Here is a 17,500-nt window from a genome sequence, read left to right on the forward strand (position 1 = left end):
CACTGAGGTGAAACAACCTTTGGATGGTTGCTTCAGAGGGATGAAAGGAACCAGCTGACAAAAAGGACAAAACCCCCCTTCCCTCACTGAGGTGAAACAGCCTTTGGATGGCTGCTTCAGAGGGAAGGGGGAAACACTTTGAAAAGACACAGGTCCTTTCCTTCCTCACTGAGGTGAAACAACCTTTGGGTGGTTGCTTCAGAGGAATGTAAGGAACTGCCTGGCAAGAACGCAAAACCTCCCTTCCCTCACTGAGGTGAAACAGCCTTTGGGTGGCTGTTTTAGAGGGAAGGGTGAACTACTTCGAAAAGACACAGGTCCTTTCCTTCCTCACTGAGGTGAAACAACCTTTGGGTGGTTGCTTCAGGGGAACGAAAGGAAGTGCCTGACAAGAACGCAAAACCTCCCTTCCCTCACTGAAGTGAAACAGCCTTTGGGTGGCTGTTTTAGAGGGAAGGGGGAACTACTTTGAAAAGACACAGGTCCTTTCCTTCCTCACTGAGGTGAAACAACCTTTGGGTGGTTGCTTCAGAGGGATGAAAGGAACTGCCTGGTAAAAGTGCAAGACTCCTCTTCCCTCACTGCGGTGAAGCAACCTTTGGGTGGCTGCCTCAGAGGGCTGAGCAAAAGGGCTCCAAACAATGATGTCTCGTAGGTGGAAGGGCATCCCCTCTGGTCTCTCCCCAGGGGTTTACACCTACCCACGCGATTGCCGTGCGTGGCAGCCTTGTGCGCTGTGGAGACGGGAGTCCTGGAGGTTGAGCGATGCCGTGAACGAGTACGCCCTGCGGCTAGCAACACGCCTCTTTGGTCCTCTATTCCAGCAAGACAGGCGGCCTGATCCCGGCCCGGTCACGGTCAATCGGCTGGTCTCCCCCGGGAGGCTAGGGTCAAGCAGTCATGCCGCCATTGGCACTCACAATGGTCCGTGAGTGCCGTCACAATGGCTATTGGCTGCGTATATCCTCTCATCACTCCTGTTGCTGTTAGACACTGGTTCTGACACTCAGCTTCCCCTTGTTGGACTCCGTGGTGGGTGGGGGCGTGAGAGGATGAAGCACTTACCAATTCATGGAAAAAACAATCAAACACCCCCCACAGACTGAACTTACAGTTGACGAACCGCGCAAGGCCCAGACCACGGTAGTCACCATGAAGGCATATGCGCCTTCCGGTGGCAAAAGAAAGCCCCAAGCACAGGATGACACTGTCACCCCTGCTGCTAAGGTGGACAAGACCGAAGCCAATGGGTCTGTCCACCGAATAGTCAAAGATCTTGACTCGCGAGCTGGCCTCTCCAGGCCAGCAGCTAAGCCAGGGAGGCCCCTGAGTTCACAGACGGCCTCCCCGACTGAGAGGGGAGAGCAGGCTGAACCAGCCGCATCAGCTCCTGCCTCCTCAAACAAGCCCGAAAGCCGAAAGGGCGGGCCGAAGCGTCCGAGGCCGGATACCGACTCTGATGAAGAGTCGGGACCCCCTAAACGCTTCACCCAGTTCAAAGTGCCAGCTAAACCCGAAGGCTTCGACAATGCCTACCAATTGGTCAGGGCATTGGAGTTGCAACGGAAAATCCGGTTGTCGATCCGGGTCGCCCGAGATCAGGGCATGATCATAATGCCCAAAGATCAAGCTACCTTAAATTTCCTCCGGGAAACGAAGGAGCTAACTGATGGGAGAAAAGTGAGTCTTTCCCCACTAAGTCCCGAGGAAAAGAGAACCAAGATGGTGCTACTTGGCTTCTCAGTCTCGTACGATGTGGAGCTGATCGCTTCACACCCACAGGTCGTGCAGGCTTCCCGAATGTCGAAGGGGAAGACTCCAACCAGGCAAGTCCTGGTGACCATGAAAGGTGCCCCAACCACTACCCTTGATCTGGGTAACTGGGGCACCTACAACCTTCGAACGTATGTGCCAGAACCACTGCGGTGTTTCAAGTGCCAGAAATACGGTCACCACAAGGCTAACTGTACAGCCAAGCCTAAATGTGGTGTCTGTAGCAAGGCACACAACACAGAGGTATGCCTCAAGGCATACAAAGAGGAAAAGAGGGACACAACAGCCAAATGTCCCAACTGTGCCAAGAAGCATCATGCCTGGAGCCTGACTTGCTCTGTCAGGAAAAAGGCGGCCCTCAGGCGACAAGAGGTTGCTCAAAACCGATCAGACTTTGTTCCTGCCCCACCGGGCACCCATGTCTGGGGAAGGAACAAAAGCGAAAAGGCCCCCCGACCTCCTAAGAGGAAGGAAGCCGCCCCCCAGCCGACACCGGATGTCTCCAACAAAAAGGAGTTTCCGACAATGCCAAAGGTGCAGAAAAAGAAACTAAAGAAAAAAGTTTCTAAGAGCACCACAAAAACCTCCCCAACAGATGATCATCTCCTCTTTGACGAGGACGATATGACTCTCCTGTTAACTGCTGTTGTCACAGCAGTAGCAACAGCCCTGGGGAGGTCGAGTGAGGAGGCCGAGAAGGCAGTTTCGGTCGCCATGACGGCAATGACCCAGACTGTCGCAGCCCTGAAGGGAAGAAAGCTGGCTAGAGAAAAACCAGCCTCACCCTCACCCCAGGACGAGACTCCCCTCCCCACTCCAAACCAGGCCATGCCTTCACAGGCAGAGCCAAAACAGGCTGAATCTGTGCAGCCAGAGCCAGATCACGCTGACCTTGCCCAGGCAAGGCCAGCAAGGCCAGCCAAGAAAAAGCCTGAGAGAAAAGCCGAACCAACCAAAGTCAGAGCTACCAAAGGCTCTCCACCCCCCAGTGGACCCAAGGATAGCCTGACAACAGACGAGGAGCCCTCAACCAGCGAGGACCTCGCAATGGAGTTGTCAGACTCCGACGATGTCTCTGATGTAACTATCACTGAGTAACATCATGACACACCATCTAAGCATCCTACAGTGGAACATCAATAGCTTCTCTGCAAAGAACGCTTTTCTCCAAGCAGTAGTGCGATCAAGGAACATTGACATTGTCATGCTCCAGGAGACATTAACAGTGGACACTGTTCGCTTCTCAGGGTACCATGCCTTCACACTGCCACAAACACCTGGCAAGAGAGGCTTGATCACCCTTGTGAGAGCAACAATCCCCTGCTCCGCAATAGCCGATGCATCGCACTGTGGAGACGATGTTGAATCCCTTGCCGTCGAGGTTCACCTGGCCGGGGGGCCCCTCAAACTGTACAATGTGTACAGCCGGCCACGCTGTAAAAGCTTAGACATCAGCCAGGTCTGTGCTTCTGCTGCACACGACCGAGTGATCATAGGGGGAGATTTCAATGCACACCACCCCATCCTGGCTCCCTGCCGGGCACCGGATGCGGCCGGCTATCACATAGCTGACGTGCTAGAGACATTCCCTGAGATCGCTCTCCTCAACACCCAAGAGCCAACGCATGTCAGAGGAGGGGTCCTAGACCTCACCCTGGCCACTGCGACTCTGGTGGGGAGGATTGGCTGGTGTGTCGATGAGACCGTCACAAGTGACCATTACGGCACTATAACTACCCTCATGGATGCTGGCCCAGCCGAAATCCTAAGACCAAATCCAAGATGGAAAACAGACAAGGCCAACTGGCAGGCGTTTCAAAACGCCTTGGCCCTCTGTCTGAGATGCAACAATCCCCCACAAAGCGAAAATGTGGAAGTGCTCGAAGCCAGCCTGCTAAACGCCATTAATGAAGCAGCCTCACAGACCATACCCAAAACTCGGCCTGGGTCCAGAAGTCACAAAGACGCCTGGTACTTCAATGACGAGATCAGGGAGGTCAACCACAGGGTGAACATGTGCCGAAAACTATTCCGAAGGCAAAGAACCCCTGACAACCTATCCCTCCTAAGGGAAGCTGTCACGGATGCCAAGGAAACTGCCAACAGAGTCAGGCAGGAAAAGTGGCTGGAATGGTGTGAGTCCTTCGACCACCAAACCACCCTTTCAGAGCTGTGGCAACGGGTCAAGCGAGCTACCAGCCGCTCAGCCCCGAGGTGCACCCATCACGACCCCCAAGCAGAGGCTAACAGACTGGCGCACGAGTTCTCTGCGAGAACGAGCAGCAACAGTCTGCCAGCCGAGCTGAGGGCAAGACAAGAGCGTCTACAGCCAGACAGACACGCTCAGATCAGAGAAAGGGCAGCCGAACCCGATAACTCAGACGTTATCTTTTCTCTGAGGGAACTAAGGAAAGCCTATAAAACCAGTTCCAACACAGCCCCGGGCTCTGATGGGATCTCGTACCCCATTATCTCCCACCTAGGACTAGCAGGTGAGCGTGCACTCTTGCAACTCATCAACAAGTCCTGGGAAACTTCCACTCTACCCCAGAGTTGGAAGAGGGCTACCATAGTTCCCGTCCCAAAACCAAAGGAGCCGGGGAAGTACCGCCCCATCTCTCTGCTCAGCTGCCTGGCCAAGACGGCTGAGAGGATGGTACTAAACCGGCTTCAATGGAAAACGGGACCCCCGCACGAACACCTTCACGGGTTCACAAGGGGCATGGGCACAGCACACAGCTTAGCCACGCTCTTAAGCACAATCAGCAAGGGCCCAGCTGTGGTGGTATTCCTTGACCTGGAGAAGGCTTTTGAACTGGCAAGTCCGCTTGCCATTCAGGAAAGCCTGATCCAGAAGGGAATCAGAGGAAAGCTCTTGGCTTGGATAGGTGACTACTTCAGGAACAGGACTGCCAATGTCAAATTCCAGGGTCACCTATCGCAGCACATGCCGCTCGAAAATGGAACGCCACAGGGTGGGGTTCTCAGTCCAGCCCTATTCAACACTTTAATGTCCTGCATCCTCAACATAAACCTCCCAGTGGGGTGCCAGATCATCTCGTATGCAGACGATCTCGCTATCACCTCCACTGGACCACGCAGCCAGAATAAAGCCCAGCGTTGTCTGGACCTCGTGTCAGAGGAGTGTTGTAGGACGGGACTAAAGATCTCTGCTGCCAAATCCAAAGCCATGGCTTTGAGACAGAGAGTTCGAGGCACAAGACTGAAAATCCAGGGAGTGGAATTAGAATGGGTCAAGGACTACCTATACCTTGGGGTAAGGATAGACCGGACCCTCTCCTTCCATAAGGAGGTCCAGTACCTGGTTGACCGAACCAAAGCAAGACTGTCTGTCATGAGAGCAATGACTGGGAGACGCATAGGGGCCAGACACAAAGTACTTAGATCATTCTATGTACATGCTGTCCGGCCCATTGTGGACTATGCCTCAGTCGCTCTAATTGCTGCAAAGAAAAAGCACACAGACAAATTAGAAACAGTCCAAAATGAAGCTGCCAGGATCATTCTGGGTGCCCCGAGGTGGACGAAGGTCCTCAACCTCCTGATGGAGGCAAACCTTCTCCCCCTGGACTCACGAATCGATCTAACGGCAACACAATTTCTGTCAAAGGTCATCCAGGCTCCCAGGAACACAAGCCTAAGACAAAAATTAGTCAGATGCCTCGAACAAGACAACGAGCTCGTTGCAAACAACTCCTGGCTGTCTCATACAGCCAGGGTGTTGATACGCCATCAGCTCAAAGAACAGCTTCTTGCTAAGGGCATGGACTCCCCCCACCCCGACTTTGCCGAAGCCCCGCCGTGGGCACTGAGCCTGATAGAGTTCAACATAATGAACCTGTCAATGAAAAAGAGCCTATACCCCATGCCTAGCCTAAAGGCAGAAGCCCACAGGGTCATTGCAGCCATCACTCCTCCGGGTAGTAGAACATACTACACGGATGGATCGGTCGATCCCTTGAGCCACACTGCAGGCGCCGGCTTTGCAGCTAGGGATGCCACACGATCCATGAGGGTAACAGACAACGCCTCCTCGCTACAGGCAGAGGCAGTTGCAATCATGGGAGCCCTAGGCCACGCGTCCCTAAGGGAAGGACACGTGGTCATACACACAGACTCCAGGGCAGCCATTGACTGTCTTCAGCACAGCTCACCCACAGACAACATCTACCTACTGACCACGATTCTCACAATGGCACAGAGAATTCTTGCTCAGGGTAGAAGAATTATCATCAATTGGGTCCCAAGCCACATCGGCATCAGAGGGAACGAGCTTGCTGACAGACTAGCCGCCGCTGGCAGGGGTATGCCCCCAAATCCCATGACGATAAAACCGAGCCGAAAATTACTTATGGAGAAGTGTGCCTTGGTCGGCCGTACCTTCCTACGGCAGCTCCACAGAGAGGAAACGAGAACCTCCCCCTCGGCCAGCTGGTACTCAGACGCCACAGGCTCTGAACCACTGGCACTCTCTGAAGTAAGCAACAGAGGTACCGAAGTCATTCTTCACAGAATGCGCCTAGGTTACCACTGTGCATGGCAGATTATCCCAACAATCGAACGCGATGAATGGTGCTGCAAGCACTGCGGCGAGCCGAACGCCACACTAGTCCACTACCTAGAAAATTGTAACCATACACAATTCCTGAGACATGGACCGCCCACAACAGCCGCCGTGCTGGTAAAGAGGCTATGCGAAATGCTTACACCATGGCGGCAGGAGCGCTTGCTGGCAATCCCGCCGCCACGGTAAGCACCGAGTGTCAGACAACTCAATGAGACAGCCGTAAAAAAAGCTGACACAGGCCGGGCCATATCTAGAAGGCCCGGGCGAAGCTAGAACTTCGCAAACCAAACCCCCCCCCCCCCCACACACACACACACACATATATATATATTTATTTATTTATTTATGTGTGTGTGTATGTTTATGTATACCTAAGTTCACATATATATATATATATATATATATATATATATATATATTTGTGTGCATGTATGTATATATGCACATGGACCAAGGTGAATACAACGACGCAACGCCACGCGCCACGCCAGTGCAAACGCCTTTAGAAGAGAAAACTATAAATCACGTATATTTTCTGCAAAATGACCGGACACGTCAATGAATTCAGATCCTGTATAAGATTGATCCCTGATTTACATAAAGTCCCTTTTAAACTGCACGCTGTGTGATTAACGAGAGGGTTGACCATGGCGATCTATTTTCGGACGAAAGAACGAACGTACGTCAGTTTCTCAAATCCCGGATATGGTCCTATTTTTTTTTTTCTTTTTTTTTTTTTTTTACTGAAATGTATTGTAGTCCTTATCATGATGATTAAAACAGTAATGATAATGATGATGGTAGTGTTGTTATTCTTATCATTATCGTTATCGTTATCGTTGTTATTATTACTGGTATTACCATCATTATTATCATTATTGCTATTTTGTATCATTATTTTCATTATTATTATGATTAGCATGATAATAACCATCATTATAATTATTGTTATTATTAGTAGTATTATGATCATTTTCACTATTATCATCATCATGATCATCATTAACATTATCATCATAATCATTATTGTTATAATTTTCATGATCGATGTGATTTTTTTTTTTTTTTTTTTTTTTCATTAGGATAACATTTTCATGATCAGTATACGGACACTTGACCGATGATCTGTTGATTGAACTGCAAATCCCTGACAGGCATTATGCCGAATGAAACACCCACACGAATTGGTTAGATATCTGCTCCCAAGATTAATGCTTCCTTCACCTTTTCGAAAGAGTCAAAAAGAAAAAGAAAAAAAAAATGTGTGAGATTGAACCTTTGTTCGAATCGTCTAGACCAGTTTTCGAAAGAATTTGTCTTGGCAATGGCTTGTGTGGTTCCTATTAATTACATCATACTTGCTGATGTCGAATGCCGTCGGCCTCATTGTACAGAGTTAACATGAATTCGTGAAATGCCTTCCAAGTTGCTGAGATCAGTAGTTTTTGTTTTTTTCTAATTATTCTTCTTATTATTCTATACAGTCGTTTTGTTGTTGTTGTTGTTGTTTTAAGGGAAATTGAAGAACCACTCTTAATAATAGCTTGTATACCCCAGATATTTTTGGGGGGTATGATGGTCAAAGTATACAAGCCAGTGGTGATCATCATTACTGTGATTCTTTAGTACTTTATCATTATTTGCTCATTCGATACTTCATCTTTCTCGTCAAAATATACATTTGTTTTACCTCAAGGTGTCCATCCTGTATTTGCCAGTGGTGATACTTTTCCCCTGCGAAGTATGCGATATCTAAGGTAATTTCAACATTCTCCTCCTATTATAAACCGTACTGATTCTTTCTCATATGCAAAATAAATAAATGTTGGGTTTTTAAGGCGTAAAAAAGTGGTTATTCGTTATAATATCTTTGGACAGGTTATGCAAACTCTGTGGGTAATGATATAGATTGTAGGTCGCGTGTAGTAGTCTGATATTTGGAAAATTAACGCTATTTTTTTTAGAAAGGTGAGTTCAGTCGCTTCTCTCTGGAAAAAAAAGTAATATATCAGTCATGAAGGCAGGCATATATAAATTCTTGGAATAGAACCACAAAGATTTGAGTCTATCAGTTGTCATAGCATAGGCATTTGACTCCTGCCAACACGTTGTATGTATATATATATATATATATATATATATATATATATATATATATATATATATATGTATATGTATACATACATATATATACATACATATGTGTGTGTGTGTGTGTGTGTGTGTGTGTGTGTGTGTGTGTGTGTGTGTGTGTGTGTGTGCAGGTGTGTGTGCAGGTGTGTGTGCAGGTGTGTGTGTGTGTGTGTGTGTGTGTGTGTGTGTGTGTGTGTGTGTGTGTGTGTGTGTGTGTGTGTGTGTGTGTAAGCTTGTTGTTCATGTTATTCGCGATCACTTTATAACTGACTGTGTCATGGATTTATTGCCATTAAAATAAGAATAATTTTCTTGCAGTTGAGCGCAGTCGCCTGAATCCGCATGCAAAGCCTGATGAATCCACAAACGCGTGACGTCACCGATCAAAACAAAAACAAACATGAGCGGGATGCTCCTGCTGTGTGAGCTTCTGGACGATCCTCTTACCTATCCTGTCAACATTGCAGCGGAAATAACAACGGCAACTACGGCAGCATTATGTGTTCTATCGGCCATAGGCGAAGAAGGAATTCCCCCGGCCAAGAAGGGACGTGTGGAGGGAGAGAAGTACAAGGCTCTCGCTTTCGGATAAAGAGGACCACTGTCGGTGTGAGTGAAACCATACAGAATTGCGCAGTTATTACACTGGTAAATATATACTTTCAGATTCCTACAGCCATGTAGCACAAGGTAAAAGTTGTCTGTATTGGACACTGTGACCGAAAATTAGACGCATTTGATCTATGGCATTACCTTCGTAAGTTGATCACAAGGAAGTTGTGTAACTCATAATACTTTAGTTTACATTTACAGGAAAATGCAGTGGCACTATAATATTCAAAGAGAAAACTGACACTCACTAATACATGAAATAATCTGCATATGCACAAAATAATGTCAAAAATTTGGAAAATAGGTTGCGACATAAAAGACCTCAGCAACTGGGTAGGGGTCTGGGGACAGCCCCTAATACGGAGGTTTTTGGTTCATACGGAGATGTCTGTGGATTTCCCAGGAATGGCTAGATTAATAGGATGGGCTCAGTTCATAAATATTATTAGCTTTCATTTATATCATTTGCCATGTAAAATAATGAGATATTCATGCATGTTACAGTGTGGATTATTGAAAGGAGGAATAATTATTGCAAGATTGGGTGGCTGTGTGAAACTAAGTTTACTTACCATGCAAAATATATTGCAAAATATTAGTTATGTCCTAATCAGTAGAACTTCTTGTCTTCATACATTGCTTTGCTCTATGCAAGATTCAAGCTGAACAAATTGCTTTTTTCTCATTTTTCCCTTTGTTGTTTGTTTAGACTTGGCACTTGAATTATTTGGCACAAACCAGAGTGCAATAAGTGTAATGAAGCCATCATTGCTTAAGATTGGTCTGTATTAGGCTAGTTCAGATTTGTTGTTGTGTATAGATGAATAAGATGTCCAGGCGTTGTTCTAGGCCAAGAGATAGCTCTGTTTCCAGTCATGATTTAAACACAAAGGCCATCCTTCTTCTCATTCTAGTATTTCCAAGTTTTTGGGTGAGTGAAAGAAAAAATGATATATTTTTTCTATTAAAAACATACACAATAAAGAAAAAGAAAGAAAGAGAGAGACAAAATGTGTTATTTCTGGGTATATCTTCCCTAGTAAGTAGTATATTGCCCTCCTTACTGCATAACCTTCCCTTCAGTATGTCCTAGCAAGAAAGATCACAAGCAGTTTTCCAGGTATACTTCATGCTGTACCTAGCTGTTAGCACCAGTACTTTCAATGTAACTGGTAAGCCTCAAATATAAAATGAGCGAGTAGTACACATCATTAACAAGTGATCTATCTGAACCTGATTCCTTTGTATGATATTAGGTTAGAAACTTTTAGTAAGATCTGCCTGGCTTGTTATTTATACTTTTATTGTTAGCTTCTTCACTTCACCATTATAATAAATGGCATGTGGATTTGTATTTAATATATCTGAAGTCAGCAGTTTATAGATTAAGTACTTTTACATGGCATCAAAATAAAATGTTTTTCATGTGTCCCGGTTGACAGGAGTTATGTTTTCTGCTGGCAACACACATCTGTAATAATTTTTTGACAGCAGAGAAGGAGATTTTGACAATATTATGGCTGTTGAGCAACCAGGAGTCATTCCAAGAAGTTGCAGAGAGATATGAAATTAGAGTAGAGACACTGCAAACTTTCCTGATGAATGTCTGTGGTGCACAAAAGCACCAGCCTGAGCAGGTGGCAAATGATTTCATGAAGAAAACAGGATTCCCAGGAGTTGTAGGGGTATTTGGTGGCACACAAATTGGCATCCCAGTTCCTGCACAGTATGTGGAGGCATATAAAAACAGGGACAATATTACAAGCATGCAACTTCAAGCTGTATGTGATAGCAACTTACAGTTCTTAGACATCACAACAGGGTGGCCAGGATTGGGGCACAATGCTTGCGTGTTTAGGAACAGCCTTCTGCAAGCTTTGCTGCAAAGGGCAATTTGCCTCTTTTGTATCACATTATTGAGGATGAAACATATCCTTTAACATCTTATTTGATTGTGCCTTATGAAGATAAGGAAAACCTTACAGATGTGCAAAAGACATTTAATGTGTGAGCTTTTCAACTCCTTAAACATAAATTTAGACGACTAAAAATTTAGACATGAAGCTAGTGGAAAAGGTGCCAGAAATTATTGCAGCTGCATGTGTTTTACACAATATTATTTTAAAAGTGGAAGGTTATGGTAGTAGTCCAGTTGATATCGAGCCCAAGAATAGAAATGCATTAAGTCTGCATTTCACAAATATCTATGCAAAAGAGGTGCAACAAAAAAGGAATGACCTAGCAAAGACAATAGTACACTCAGGAATTACATTTTTAAAATAATTAGTTAGATATAGAAAAAGTAAGTCTTGTAATATGAAGTGTTTATATTAGTTGCTACAGTTTTTGGTATCAAAATACTCATAATGAGTTTTTTGCATTTTCATTCTTCTTGGAAGAGTGTGATGGTCATTTATGACTTTCATATGGGAAGCGGTTTCTTGCAAGGCACATACTGCCTCATGTTGAGGCTTTAACTCAATGCCAAAAGAGTAATGTTCACTGTAGTTTTGTTCTGTGAAATGGCTGTACACAATGCTCTGCCACCAAAGAGTTGATTAGTAGACCTCATGACATCACCCGATTTCCCCTTTCATTTTTTTTTTTTTTTCTGTTACAACAGACATCAAAAAGAGTTTTGGATCAGTGTTTGAATATCAATTTTACAAATATGTTTTTCACAATTTATTTAAGCATACAGATCTTAGTCTTATAACAAAATCACTTGTTGCATTATTTAGCAAATCTTTTGTCTCCAAGTTTATTTGATTACTTGATTTTCCACAAGACTTTCAACCTCAGTGGACAAGTTTATAGATTCCTTGGCCATACAAAATTATGCTTAGGTTTTTAGACATAGATCTGATCCAAGACTTTTTTTTATAATAATAATAATATTAGTAATAATAGGATGAATATGCCATGCTGGACACTATCCCTTTGTAAATTATTATTTTATCAATGGGATAGCCCTAAATGATCCTCATGGTTATAAAACATTGCAAAAATTTGGAAAGAAATTCAACGCTTGGCATGTGATTGTGTGTAGCCGACCTCAGGCTTGTTCAAAGGCTTGCCTAATCAGCTTCCAGTTGTTTTATCTGGGGGCTGCAGATTAAACTAAAACAGAGCACTAAATGTACTGTCCCACTGAAAGCCAGTGGAAACTTGTATGATTCATTTGTCATGTTTTCAATATATATTTTTTTTGAATCATATGTGGTATTGTTCATTAAGTTAAAGTTTCAGTTGTTAGGTTATTTGTTCTCACAGTTAGCTAATCTTTTAGCAGAATTTTCTTAAAAGAACTCTTTTCAAACTTTATATGTTTTTAACCAGCTTTATAATGTTCATATATTTTACACCAAATGGTCAAATCTATTGAATTATTTAACTAAAGAAGATTAGTTCAGATCTATAAACCCGGTTAATTTTGCCTTATCCTTAATGAAGGCAATGGCAGTGGTTATTTTTTTATGTTAGCTTATCCTTTATAGTCTGCTGAATAATAGTTTTCAGTGTGATGAAAACATTATGGAGGGTATTTGAGCTGTGATTAGTAGGAGAATTTGTTACAGTTTAAGTCTCTATGCTCAGGTAAAACCTAATGCTTAATTTGTATATATTCTATATATGTTTTATATATAAAATAGGACAATAAATTTGATATCCCATGAAATTGTATAACTTCCCTGTTGTTATTACCATGGTATGGCCAATATTTACATCATGCTAGTGTAATATGAGGAAAACAAACACTTGTATTGAACCTTTATTTCAAAATAAAGATAAACATCAAATATACAAAAATATATAATATATTCCATTGGTACTAGCTAAGTTCTAAATGAAGGCAATATATTTAAATTCACTGATAATATTTCTTTACTGACTCACTTCTTTAATATTTTTTAATTATCAAGAACTGCTGTCTTTGCAAATTTAACATTTCCTGATACTGTTGTTTCTGCTGTTTTTGTAGTCTTTCTTGCACTCTCTGACTCTGTTCCTGTTGCTGTTGCAAAATATCTTGTTGCTGCTGAAGTATTTGCATCTGTTGATTGTGTAACATTTGGTTCATACATTTTTCCATTATGTGGTTCCTTCTCTCAGTGATGTAGACCAATTTTTCCAATCTGCAAGCTTGGTCACTAAGAAATTCACCAAGATCATTTGCAGGGTCTTCCGTCCTCCTCCTCTTACTACTGCTAACTGGCACTGATGTAGGATCCAGTGCTCCAGTCATTTCAGTTGGAGGCTGAGCTGCAACTGGGCTTGGCTGGGGAGGTGGAGCGGGTGAGGTAGTTTTAAACACTGGAGATGGTGTGCAAGATACTGTCCTCTCAGATACAGGTTTCAGAATGGATGCTGGTGTCCACAGGCTCTCTGCTGAGGTGCAAGGTTGTATGCAAGTTTCTGAGGCTGATGGTTGTTCGGTTTCAGGATCTGCTTGAAGAATTATACACTATTAACATAAAAAAGGCAGAATAAGAGAGAATATTAATCAACAATTGACTGACATAAATAAAATAAAAAATAGAAGATACTTCATGTCTTTAGCTTTCCATTATCTTTAAAATATAATGATTTAATATAAGAGTAATGAAATGTATAAAAAGGTTGCATTCCCATTTATGCTAACAGACCTTTTACATGTGAGGATATAATATGTATAGGAGTCACAAGAGCAACATTTATGTGTATTATACATACACTTTATTTAGTCCTAGGCTGTGTATGGTATATACATCATACATACAAATATATGTGCCTACATACATTTTGTGTGTGTGTGTGTGTGTGTCCTTTTACATGTGAGGATATAATATGTATAGGAATCATAAGAGCAACATTTATGTGTATTATACATACACTTTATTTAGTCCTAGGCTGTGTATGGTATATACATCATACATACAAATATATACATTTTGTGTGTGTGTGTGTGTGTGTGTGTGTGTGTGTGTGTGTGTGTGTGTGTGTGTGTGTGTGTGTGTGTGTGTGTGTGTGTGTGTGTGTGTATACACAAATGTATGTACATGCACACATGCATGCTTTTGTGTATGTGTTGGGGGGGTACGCACGCACATGCATGCTTGTACGTGTTAATGCCACTGCCAAGGGGAGGTGAACTTCTCAATACACACCAGGTGGGATTGCTGTTTTTTTCTAGACTGACTGAATTCCCCAAAATCTCATCCATAGGCTCAAAATACTTCCACGTTTTCAGTTTCTTTTTGCAGTTTTTCTGGATGACCCAGTAGCTGATAAAAATGAAAAAAAAAAAACATTCTTCAGGTATGTTTTTCTTAGTTTAATAGATTTTTTGTCATACTTACATTAGGTTCATTGATGTTGAATTTTAGTTATGTTATCAAAAAATTGAAAAATGAGTTTAAGAAAAATAAATGTGGTGAGAGAGAGAGAGAGAGAGAGAGAGAGAGAGAGAGAGAGAGAGAGAGAGAGAGAGAGAGAGAGAGAGAGAGAGAGAGAGAGAGAGAGAGAGAGAGAGAGAGAGAGAGAGAGAGAGAGAGAGAGAGAGAGAGTAAATCCAAATTCAGAGTTACCTGTTCTTTTGAATGATTTGGCTTTCCCTGTTCTATTCATATTTAACATGAAAGATTAAGTTCTTTGAAAATGTAGAAGTCCAATGAAGGACAGTTTTTCATGAGACACATAAGAGCAAGGGAAACAATATAAACACACCTTTTCCTGAAGTAGTGTTAAATCTTGGTTGGAGTCGTCTTCTTCCTGCTGACACTGGAATTCCCCCAGAGGATCAAACTCTTCTTTCTCTGTAATCAAATTTAAAAAAAATCAAAGGATAAAGTAAATAAATAATGTAAAATGTTTAATGTTTTAAACAAATAAATGTGCTAGACATCAAGGGTCATATAGCACTATAGTATAAGTATGTATATATGTATGTATGTATATATTCATATATGTATACCTATACATGTATGTGCAAGGAAGTGTGTTCTTCATAATACTGGAATGTCATGAGTGCATACTGATAAATTCAAAACATTTTAGGTTGACTAGATTAACTTTATAATACTAATTAGAAAAAGAAGAAAAAAAAAGAAGCTTATTTCCTCAACCTTGATGGAATCTGATTAATTTCTCTACTGCAAGATTGTAAAGTTCACCTTTTTCTGTACACTCCTGGTTTTCTTCTTCATTCACAAAGACACTAAAGTCGTCCATGTTGTTTTCTTCCTTTATGCTGATCTCATCAAAACTTCCATCCTGGTTGTATGATGTGCTGTTGGTATCCTCATCCATGTCCTTGTCGTTCTGTAATACAATATATACGAAACCATGGATTTACATGTGAGGGTGTGGCATAAAAAGAGAGGGAGGAAAGGAAGAAGGAAAGACGAGATAGCAAAGGGAAAAGAATAGAGAGGGACGGCGGAAATACTAAATTCTTGAAAGCATAGAGTGTCATCACCTGCTGCATAGATTTTTTTTCTTTTATTATTTATAACTTTTAGTGCATATAAACCATTTAGGAATACTAGAATGTTACAATATACTTTAATTTTATTAAATACAGACACTATCTAGTTAAAGTTCTGTTGGAGCTACTAAGGAAATCTAACCTTACCCGACCTAATGGTAACACTAACTTCCACTACTATTACATTTACTTTACTTCCTCACTTTTTTTTTTTTTTTTTTTTTTTTTTTTTTTTTTTTTAAGACTTACCCATCTTATGAAAGAAAACTGTTTTCAGTTGAACAGTCTGTCCAGTTCCTTAAGAGCCCTCATCCGTAACGTGTGTGGAACACAGCTATGAGCGTTCTATAGGCAAGTTCTGGTGCAATTTTAAAGCAATATTCCATTTCTGCAACCTCTCCTGAGGAAACCTAGAAGTAAAGAGAATCTATTATAAATCAGTAATTATTTCTAAGATCATCACTCTTACTTTTCTTGTAAAGTATGATACTCTTTAAAATTATAGATGTACTACATATATAGAGAAATATAGATGAGTGAGGTAACAAATACAGCCAGCAATTTTGATTTGATAGTCCTGATAGTACTGTTTGCCATGACGTTCATCAGGGAACGGCTTAAAACTGAAACTCTATTGACGTGCTCACCATCAAAGAAAGTCTGTGAACCCAATGGTATTTGTACATTTCCTAGCCAGGGGGCTCTACACCTTGGAACTTTGTGGTCATCAAACAATATGGTCTAACCATAATTTCCACTTAACCCCTAGGCATGGGGGTTAAGTTAAGTGTTCTATCAATGCATTCCCTATAAAGACCCCACTGCATTGCATAGTTGATATATATTACTAAATAATTATGTTCTGTCTAGTTAGAATTTGCTATTTGAAAGGCACACAACTTAGTATAGAAAGACATTGTAATTACACCATTCTTTGAATCTGTCTGCTGTCTAAGCTCTTTGGTACCTATTTTGCCTTTTTCTACACAGGACGGTAAATGGGCTCTGATATTACACTATGATAGACACTAATACCTTCTTCTGCAATGCCACTATATTGCTTCCAAAATTACCCATAATAAAACTTGCATGCCCAGATTATTAAAAATAATCATGTAAATGAATGTAAAAAATACTGATATGTGTAATCATATTAAAAGAATACATGTAATACAGAAACATGGAAGACTTGGTACTCATAATTGCAAATAACAAATAACCACTTTCACAAAGGAACAGTAACTGATGAACTAGTTGAAAGGGTAACGGGTTAAGTTTCAATTAGCCTTAATTTACATAGCAAATAATACATGAAAACAACAAGAGTGAATAGAAGAATCTTATCAACTAGGTAATTCATAAATGAAAAGTAACATTTATTTGAAACAGAAGTTTGAGAGAACCTGAAAAGAAATGCTCTTGACAGTTCACATGAATGGTTTATACAAGTCTGTGCAGTATATTATGGCACATTATAATTACTTTTTTATGCTGTCATCATCTTATAGAATATAATTTCCTTTCGAATATAATGCATGAAATACCTTTCATCGCTAATAAATCAGCTTAACAGAATATACATGGAAACATCAACTCTTGCTAACATATATTAAAACTATCTTACACACCTACAGGATATATACTCTGCTAAAAAGACACTCACTCCACTAAATGTTTTTGTTATTATGAAAACCAATATCAAAATATATGGATATTTGGACCATAATGTATCATTTAACATTACATGGTAACAGTGGATAGGCTAGCCCAACAGTCTGTTTTACGGCAGCATTTGGGATCTAATGTCACATTAATACAAGTGTTCCTTATTATTTACCATATAATCCTTTAGTTCTTCGTCATTTAAACTAAATCAACACCAAGTTCATACAAAAGCGATCTACTTGTGAAACGTTACCCCCTTATTT

General features: G+C 41.8%; 2 protein-coding genes across 8 annotated transcripts in view; one reads left to right on the plus strand and one right to left on the minus strand.

The window, feature by feature from the left end:
• LOC125028062 overlaps window positions 1-17,500 on the plus strand; it is a 46,774-nt gene that overhangs the window by 12,003 nt on the left and 17,271 nt on the right. For all 3 annotated transcript variants that reach the window (XM_047617357.1, XM_047617356.1, XM_047617358.1), the window contains exon 2: window positions 8,813-9,103. The gene's annotated coding sequence lies outside the window, so the exon portion shown is untranslated. The remainder of the gene's footprint in view (window positions 1-8,812; window positions 9,104-17,500) is intronic.
• Window positions 10,060-17,500, minus strand: part of LOC125028065 — a 14,375-nt gene continuing 6,934 nt past the window's right edge. For 3 of the 5 annotated variants that reach the window (XR_007115084.1, XR_007115082.1, XM_047617362.1), the window contains 4 exons: window positions 15,822-15,982; window positions 15,259-15,406; window positions 14,813-14,901; window positions 10,060-13,552 (listed from right to left, as the gene is read on the minus strand). Coding sequence is in view for 2 of the 5 variants with exons in the window: in XM_047617362.1 (XP_047473318.1) it covers window positions 13,463-13,552; window positions 14,813-14,901; window positions 15,259-15,394 (315 nt within the window). In the remaining 3 variants the exon portion in view is untranslated. Of the gene's footprint in view, window positions 13,556-14,253; window positions 14,371-14,812; window positions 14,902-15,258; window positions 15,407-15,821; window positions 15,983-17,500 lie in introns of all 5 variants that reach the window. The other 2 variants (XR_007115083.1, XM_047617361.1) reach the window with 2 other exon arrangements.

This window comes from Penaeus chinensis, chromosome 8 (genome assembly GCF_019202785.1).
Source record: "Penaeus chinensis breed Huanghai No. 1 chromosome 8, ASM1920278v2, whole genome shotgun sequence".
Taxonomy (NCBI): domain Eukaryota; kingdom Metazoa; phylum Arthropoda; class Malacostraca; order Decapoda; family Penaeidae; genus Penaeus; species Penaeus chinensis.